This window comes from Anopheles maculipalpis, chromosome X (assembly GCF_943734695.1).
Source record: "Anopheles maculipalpis chromosome X, idAnoMacuDA_375_x, whole genome shotgun sequence".
NCBI classification, from domain to species: Eukaryota; Metazoa; Arthropoda; class Insecta; order Diptera; family Culicidae; genus Anopheles; species Anopheles maculipalpis.
The window spans coordinates 17,944,331-17,953,626 of record NC_064870.1 but is presented as its reverse complement, the minus strand read 5'-3'; the positions used below and the strand labels follow the sequence as shown (position 1 = coordinate 17,953,626).

Here is a 9,296-nt window from a genome sequence, read left to right as displayed (position 1 = left end):
ATTTGTAATTCTTTTGGCTAATAAAACCCTCGCTTGTAAAAAAAAAAAGCCAGTTATCCCGGGGTAGTGGTGAGCTGTCATTTGGAGTGAATGCACGTGTTCGCAGTGCTCCTGGTGATTTGTTCAATTTTTAGGTGAAAAGTGTTTTAAAATCGTGCGAAAACGCTTATAAACGCTAAATAACGATAAAACACAGTGTTTAGTGGTGAAAAACTAGTGAAAATCGATTCATAAACAGTTAAAAAGTGAGTGCAAAAAAGTGTACACATTTTGTATGGGGATTGTTTACTTCCTTTTTTTCCCTCATCTTTACTCCTATGGAGGCCGGATGGGGTACTAAAATGTGCGTGAGAGTGCCCGCTATGTGATTGTGTAAAAAAACCGGACGGAAAACGGTTAAAAACTGATAAAATAGCGTTAAAAAGTGGTGGAAAAAACGTGGTCGTCAAAGGTGACATTTGCCTAGTGATGGGCAAAAATTGCCAAAATTCAGTAGTGATGGGCAAACAAAAATAGAGTGACATTTACAATATATTTTCGTGAAAAATAAAAAAAACTTTAAGGGAAAATTCGGATAAGCAGTGGAGGACGTAGAGAAAATTCAGGAATAATTTTCTGTGCCGGTCCGGAATTTTTCCGCCCACCCGTTCTCCCACCACGTGCCTGCAAAGTTGGTGATTCCCCTTAAAGAGCTAAGACGCAAAAATTCGAGGAAAATTAGAAAGTGAAGCCGGAAAACTCCGATTTTCAGTGAGTGGTGTCGAGGCAGAGGGCCTTTAATTTTCAAAAGCGATTCCGGGAATTTTCCGCCCACCCCTTTTCCCCCCGCGCCCGTGAAACTTTGAAGGGTGTCGGTGAACGCCTTAATCGGGGGAAATTAAGGGGAAAAACTTTAAAGTGTGCGGAAAATTATTGTTAGTGGCTGGAAAATTCAGCTAAGAGGAGGAAAGTGTGGAATTTTATTTTTTGACATTTTCTGAGGTGACACATACGACCCAGGGTACAAAAATTCGCTGCCGAGCAGTACCCAAGCGACAAAATTTCAAAAAGACCAGTACTGCTCGAAAATTGCTCGAATTTCTTAAAGTGGCTGGAAAATTAGGGGAGACAGCGTAGTGTATAAAACAACTCGAAACTGATCGATTCGAGCAGTCAATACCATATCGAAAACTGCTCGAATTCCTTAAAGTGGCTGGAAAATTCGGGGAGACAGCGTGGCGTGTAAAACAACTCGAAACTGATCGATTCGAGCAGTCAATATCATATCGAAACTGCTCGAAATTTTCGAAATCTGAGAAAACGTGTGGGAAATTAGGTAATGGTTTTTTAAAAAATCGCGGTACGACTTATCGGGCCGGAAAACCATTACGGATTCTTTTGACAGCCCATTTACCATCGGTGCTGCCCACACGGTGCAGTCCGCTGCTGGCGTCCTCCAGTAAGGGGGAGTAAACCCAGCTTAAAGAGCGGAAACCTCGAACATGTCGACGACTGGGCGCACACTACGTCCCAGGATGGCGTCTACGGAGGAGAGACCGGCGAGGCTCTCCACAATATTAGAGCCACGGGTGGCTCTAACGCGGACGGCTGCTACTGGTGCAGTGAAGACTTCGGTGGGCGGCTGCTCCAATGAGGAGCTCAAGCGATTGCTCGAGGCGAGCACCGCCACCAATGAAGAACTGCGAGCTCTGGTCGACTCCCTTCGACAGGAGCTGACGATGCTACGGCTTCAGATGGCAGAATCGGCAGCGGAGTCACGCAGGGATGTTCAGGAGTCACGCAGGGAGGTACAGGCGGCACGGGAGGAAGCGCGATATCGTGAAGATTGCGCTCGACAGGAAGCTGTAACTCTTCGAGCGGATCTGCAGGCTGAGCGTCGCAGCACGCAGGAGCTGATTGCTCAATGGCTGGGAAGCGGCCCCACCAATGAGCAGCAGCAGCAGCAGCAGCAGCAGCAGCAGCAGCAGCAGAAGCGGCAACAGCAGGGACAACAGCAGCGGGGAGCGGATACGGTGAAGGTTACGGTGGTGCCGTCCCCGGCCTAGGTAGGCGGCACTTGGGCTGAGGTGGTGCGCCGTAAGCCGGCACGTCAGCAGCCGGTCCAGCAGCAGCAGCAGCAACGGCCGCAGCACGCGTCGGTGGCTGCGATGGTGCCGCCCCAAGGCGACGACACCGGTCGGTGGTTGGGCCCCGCAAACCGGCCCGTCAGCAAAACCAGCAACAGCAGCATGTGCAGCAACGGCAGCAGCAACAGCAGCAGCAACAACAACAGCCAGCCCGCCGATCACGTCGCTTGAAATGTGACGTAATCGAGGTGATCCCTCAAGGCGGCAAGACGTGGCTGGACGTTTACACAAAGGTCCGTCGAGCACTTAATCAGGACCAGAGTGTGCAGGACATCGCCCAACACGTCAAGATGGGTAGACGCACTCGGGTCAGCAACCTCCGGCTGCCTTTGAGCCGATCCGCAGACACGGAGGTGGTTCGTGAAAAAATCCAGGAGCTGTTGGGTGATGATGGAAACGCCCGATCTGTGACCGACATGGGAGAACTCATAGTCAGTCACATCGACCCGTCTGCCACGGAGAATGAGCTGCGCGACGCCCTTGACGTCGCGAGTGAGGGGAAGGCCGGTGTCAACAAGATCAGCATGTGGGAACAGTTCGACGGTGTCAAGCTGGCACGCGTTCGACTCCCTGCAAAGCAGGCTAAGGCTTTAGCAGGTCGGTCCATCAAGCTGTGTGGGTGTTTGAGCTACTTACAGGAGGCTATGCCGACTCCAGTCGAGCGACAACGTTGCTATCGTTGTCTGCTCCTGGGACACCTCGCGCGCGACTGTCGCTCGCCGGTGGATCGACGGCAGACCTGTATCCGATGCGGCTTGGAGGGACACTTCGCGCGTGACTGCGTTTCGGACGTCAAGTGTGCTGTATGCGGCGGCTCTCACCGCGTAGGGCATAGTTCCTGTGTTCAGCCGCTACTACGTTCGCACTGAAGATTCTGCAAGCGAACATCGGGCGGGGCAGGATGGCGCAAGATCTTGCCATTCAGACCGCGAGGGAAGGACGTTTCGACATCGTCATGTTGTCGGAGGTGTACAGGCCACCGGTTAACAACGGTAACTGGGCCTTCGACTCGTCAGGTACGGTAGCGGTGGTGATCGTCGGTCCAAACCCTATCCAACGTGTTTGGAGCAGCCCCGTGCCTGGACTGGTTGCGGCACAGGTAGCGGGAATAACCTTCATCTGCTGCTACGCTCCACCTAGCATTACCATCCGCGAGTACGAGGTCTTCCTGGAGGCCTTGGAGCTGGAAGCAATGTCCCACGATCGCGTGGTCATCGCAGGGGACTTCAATGCAGCTCACGTCGATTGGGGAAGCGCGAGGAGCAACACCCGGGGTGAGGAACTGGCCATGATGGGGCAGACTCTCGGCCTTACACTCTTGAACCGAGGAGACGCTCCTACCTTTGCAGGAAACGGAGTCGCTGGGCCAAGTATTGTGGACGTCACATTCGCCAGCCCACAGATCGCTATTTTCGACTCGTGGGCAGTTAGCGGCGCCTACAGTGCCTCCGACCACCATCACATCTCGTTCATGGTCGGCTCAACATCAGGCATATCGACACAACAGCAACAGCAGGCACAGCGTCACTCATCATCTCATCGTGTCGGGCGACTGGATGGTCCAACCTCGGCCGGCAGGCGCTGGAAAACCATCCAGTTCAACCCAGAGGCTTTCGTGCTCGCTTTGCAGGCAGCGAGTTTCGAACAACGTGCAGCAACACACTCCGGCATGATTGATTCGATGATCCACGCCTGTGATGAGACCATGCAACGGGTCCCATCGAATAAGCCTCGTCGCAGCGAAAGTCTGTACTGGTGGAGCCCTGAGCTGGAGGAGCTGAGAGAGTCTTGTCGGGTGGCCCGGGAGCGCATGATGTCGATCAGTGATCTCCAGGAGCGTAGCTTCGCTGCGGCTCACCATCATACGGCGAGACGTACGCTTGAGAAGGCAATCCGGGCCAGCAAGCGTCAGCATTTCGACAACCTGGTGGAGATGGCCCAGGAAAACGAGTTCGGCGCTGGGTACCGGGTGGTCATGTCACGCTTAAGAGGCAGTTTTGTACCACCGGAAACGGATCGCACGGTGCTCGGGCGGATAGTGGAAGACCTGTTTCCGAACCACCCGCCTGTCTCTTGGCCATCTGAGTATGCGCAACGTCCCGATACGGAAACATCAGCGAGACCAGTCTCCGTGGACGAGCTGCTGTCCATCGTAGCCGGGCTTAACAACAGGAAGGCTCCTGGTCTCGACGGGATCCCTAATGCGGCGGTGAAAGCGGCAATCAGAAGGTACCCGGAGGTCTTCGTCCGACTTTTCCAGGACTGCCTCGACCGTGGTGTTTTTCCTGCGCCATGGAAGAGGCAACGTCTGGTTTTGTTGCCAAAGGCGGGCAAGCCCCCTGGGGAAAGCTCTAGCTACAGGCCCCTTTGCATGCTCGACGCATTGGGCAAAGTGCTGGAGCGCCTGATTTTAAACCGCTTGCATGAATACCTAGAGGAGCCAGATCATCCTCGGCTCTCGGATGCCCAGTACGGCTTCCGCCGTGGCAGATCAACCATTAGCGCAATTCAGCGGGTTGTAGAGGCTGGGAAGACGGCCATGTCTTATCGCCGCACCAACCTACGGGACAAACGCTGCCTGATGGTGGTCGCTCTGGATGTCCGCAATGCCTTCAACTCGGCGAGTTGGCAGTTCATCGCCGAGGCATTGCGTGACAAGGGGGTACCGTCGCAGCTGCAGAACATTATCAGGAGCTACCTCGACGGACGCAGGCTAGTGTTTGACACCAACGAGGGAGCGGTGGAGCGAGAGGTCACGGCTGGAGTTCCACAGGGGTCCATCTTGGGCCCCACCCTGTGGAACCTGCTTTATGATGGCGTTCTATCCGTGCCCCTTCCGCCAGACGTCGAGTGTTTGGCCTACGCGGACGACTTGGTCCTGCTTGTTCCTGCCACAACACCAACAGAGGCAGCTTCGGTTGCGGAGCAGGCGGCATCTAATATCATGAACTGGATGCAGGAGCATCACCTGGAGCTGGCGCCATCAAAGACGGAGATGACCATCATCTCGAGCCTGAAGCGCCCCCCTGCGGTAACTATCACCATAGGCGGTGTGGTCGTGCCCTTTTCTCGCTCCATCCGTTACCTTGGAGTCAGACTGCACGATCACCTGTCCTGGCTGCCGCACGTTCAACAGGTGACGACCAAGGCTACACAGGTGGCGGAGGCTGTCACCCGGCTAATGAAAAACCATCAGGGGCCCAGGGCCAGCAAAGCACGCCTGCTTGCTTCGGTGGTGGAGTCGGCGATCCGTTACGCGGCTCCCGTATGGCGGGATGGTCTGGAACTTCAGGAATGTCGCAGACTTCTCTGCAGAGTCCAGAAGAAGACCGCTCTCCGGGTCGCTAGGTGCTTCCGGAACACTCGCTACGAGTCGGCGGTGATGTTGTCGGGCCTGGTCCCGATTTGCTTGCTGGTAGACGAGGACCACCGGGTCTATCAACGGGTTGGTGCAGCTGACCGGACGGTGTCCAGGGATCAGATCCGGCTGGAAGAGCGTGAGCGGACACTACAACACTGGCAGGAGAAATGGGACGTGGATGCAGCGAGCGGTGATGCCAGCCGTTTCACCAAGTGGGCCCATCGCACTATCCCGGACGTCAGGGCTTGGCATTCCAGGCGGCACGGGGATGTGACTTTTCAGCTGTCCCAGGTGCTCTCGGGACACGGTTTCTTCCGGGAATACCTGAGCTGCATGGGCTTCACATCGTCCCCGGATTGCCGCCGATGCCCTGGGGTGGTGGAATCGGCCGAGCATGCAGTTTTTCAATGCCCTCGGTTCGCTGAGGTCCGAGAGGAGCTGCTGGGCGATGGTGGACCGGAAGAGGCCACCCCAGATAACATCCTCTGGTGCCTGCTTGAGAGCCCCGAGCGGTGGAGCAAGATCTGTGAGGCTGCAGCACGCATCACGGACGAGCTGCAGAGAGATTGGGACACCGAGCGGCAGACACTGGCATCGCAGCGAGGAACAACAATAAGCAGCGATCGCAGTGCGGTAGTGGTCGCCCGAAACCAGCGGAGGAACGCAGCTCGTCGGGCGCTCACCGCTCAACGTAGGGAGGAGCAACGAGGCGGACGGCCTCCCTCACCTCCCCAGTCACCTACCACAGCCGCGCGCCGTGCGGCAATCCGTGAGCGAGTGGCACGTTGGAGAGCGAGGAGACGCGAAGCGGTTGCGCTCAGGCAATTGTTTGAAGAGGAGGCGGATTCTCCTCACTCCTCAAGTGAGGAGGACATCCTGGGTGAGGAAATAAATGATGGCCTCTCAGCGGATGAAGCCGCAGCTGCCCTAGAGGCAGATACGGCTGCCCGTTAGTTTCAAAAAAAAAAATCGTATTTTGACGGGTCCACTGGACGGTTTAGGAGGCTCTCCGAGCACAAAAGGACGCATCGTCTGACAGAAATGCCAGATGTGAAACGGCGTAGTGAATGTAAATGAATAATAAATGTGTTAGGTGCCGTCCGGCACGGGTTTGCGCGGTGTATTTCGCACCACAGGCTTCCCTGTTTACAGTAATCCCTCGCGGGAAAAGTAGAAGGGAAGGGAGAGGGTATAATTTTAGGTAACAGATTCAAATGTGCTAATTTGTAATTCTTTTGGCTAATAAAACCCTCGCTTGTAAAAAAAAAAAGCCAGTTATCCCGGGGTAGTGGTGAGCTGTCATTTGGAGTGAATGCACGTGTTCGCAGTGCTCCTGGTGATTTGTTCAATTTTTAGGTGAAAAGTGTTTTAAAATCGTGCGAAAACGCTTATAAACGCTAAATAACGATAAAACACAGTGTTTAGTGGTGAAAAACTAGTGAAAATCGATTCATAAACAGTTAAAAAGTGAGTGCAAAAAAGTGTACACATTTTGTATGGGGATTGTTTACTTCCTTTTTTTCCCTCATCTTTACTCCTATGGAGGCCGGATGGGGTACTAAAATGTGCGTGAGAGTGCCCGCTATGTGATTGTGTAAAAAAACCGGACGGAAAACGGTTAAAAACTGATAAAATAGCGTTAAAAAGTGGTGGAAAAAACGTGGTCGTCAAAGGTGACATTTGCCTAGTGATGGGCAAAAATTGCCAAAATTCAGTAGTGATGGGCAAACAAAAATAGAGTGACATTTACAATATATTTTCGTGAAAAATAAAAAAAACTTTAAGGGAAAATTCGGATAAGCAGTGGAGGACGTAGAGAAAATTCAGGAATAATTTTCTGTGCCGGTCCGGAATTTTTCCGCCCACCCGTTCTCCCACCACGTGCCTGCAAAGTTGGTGATTCCCCTTAAAGAGCTAAGACGCAAAAATTCGAGGAAAATTAGAAAGTGAAGCCGGAAAACTCCGATTTTCAGTGAGTGGTGTCGAGGCAGAGGGCCTTTAATTTTCAAAAGCGATTCCGGGAATTTTCCGCCCACCCCTTTTCCCCCCGCGCCCGTGAAACTTTGAAGGGTGTCGGTGAACGCCTTAATCGGGGGAAATTAAGGGGAAAAACTTTAAAGTGTGCGGAAAATTATTGTTAGTGGCTGGAAAATTCAGCTAAGAGGAGGAAAGTGTGGAACGCTGTAGGAGACAGTTTTTCAGTGTGGTTTTGGAATTTTCCACCCACCCCATCGTCTCCCACCCTCGTCTAAGTGCTCCCAAATATCGGTGGCTTGGGGGAAAGCCGAAAGTGACGAGCCCGGTGGCTGGAGGGAAGGCTCAGGACCCGAGCCAGGGTGCCGACCCCGGAGACTTGGGTGTCGGCACAAGCAACGAACCCGGTGACTTGAGCGTTAGCAAAAGCGACGAACCTCAGTGATTTGAGCGAGTGACAAGCAGCTCATTTTTCATCTGGCGGGAGATGAAATAATTCGGAAATCCGTCAACCAGCCTGATCCCCCCCTCTCACCCACCCGTTAGAAGTCTGCTGGAATAAAGCCGTGTGAACCGGACAGAAACGGCAGTAGTCGTTCCAGCCATGTCGTCGGGGCTGGGAGATGACGCCCACCTCCCGGCGACACGCGTTTTGCGCCCTCGGACGAGAGCGTCGTCGGTAGTATCATCCCAGGAGGAACGGATGACGCGTAAACCGACAGAAACGTCCATTGAATGTTCGCTGGGGGAGGAGAACATGTGCATCTCCAGCGAGGATGAAGAGTGTTTGGACGATTTGAACACGACGGTCGTCCCCAGGGTAATCGTGGAGAGGCTTCAGCTGCCCAGGGATGAGAAGGAGCCTGCATCGTCGGACACAGTAGCGGCACTGCTGCGGCAACTGAAGAGCCGCGACGAGCAGGTGGCAGTTATGCAGGCGAACCTCGACCGTCTGTCTTCGCAAATTGCGCAGCTCATAGGAGAGCTATCCAGCACGCGCAAGGAGCTGGAGCTGTACCGACAGGGTACGCAGACGGTTGCGTCGATGCAGTCGGTGGAAGGCAGTAGCGCTCGTGGCTACTACGCTGCCATCACCAACGAGCAGCGGACGTATGCCGAAGTGGTGGGCAGCAGCTCGAGGGTGCGCCAGCAGCGCAAGCGTGGGAAGTGCGGAGGAAACGCGCGGCCATCACAGCAGCAGCAGCAGCCACGTCAGCAGCAGCCCCGGCAGCAATGGCCTGCATTGCAGCAGCAGCAGCAGCCGCGACAGCAGCAGCAGCCACGACAGCAACAGTGGCAGCAGCAGCAGCAACAGCAGCGAGGCGAGCGATACGTGCCACCGCAGCTTCGCACACCGCAGCAGCAGCAGCAGCAGCAGCGTTCGCAGCAGCAGCAGCAACAACATCAGCAGCAGTCCAAGGGGCGTCCTGTACGACCCGACCGCATCGCGGTGGTTCCGGGTGCGAACAAAACCTGGACGGAGATGTACGTTAAACTACGTACGTCTCAGGAGCTGCAGGACGTCCGGGCGGACATCGGGATGGGGCGTCGGACCGCGCAGGGCCACCTGATAGTCCCGCTGCGCAAGAACGTAGACAGCGCGGAGCTGGCTCGCCGCATTCAGCTGGCGCTCGGCGAGGATGGCGTGGCCCGGGTCGTGACGGAGATGGGAGAAGTTCTCGTCACAAACGTCGACCCCTTGGCCCAGGAGAGCGACGTGGAGCTCGCCATCAAGCAGCAGCTGGGGGCGGAGCCGGGAATTGCGCGGGTAGAGCTGTGGGAGCTCCGCGATGGCACGAAGCGGGCTCGAGTGCGGCTTCCACTCGGAAAGGCTC

At 54.9% G+C, this 9,296-nt stretch overlaps 1 protein-coding gene across 1 annotated transcript; it reads left to right on the top strand.

Annotated features, from left to right (window-relative positions):
- Positions 1-8,065: 8,065 nt before the first annotated feature.
- Positions 8,066-9,032, top strand: LOC126564158 (general transcriptional corepressor trfA-like). Its single transcript, XM_050221114.1, has 2 exons — positions 8,066-8,754; positions 9,023-9,032. The coding sequence occupies exons 1-2, from the start codon at positions 8,066-8,068 to the stop codon at positions 9,030-9,032; spliced, it is 699 nt and encodes a 232-aa protein (XP_050077071.1).
- Positions 9,033-9,296: the final 264 nt, after the last annotated feature.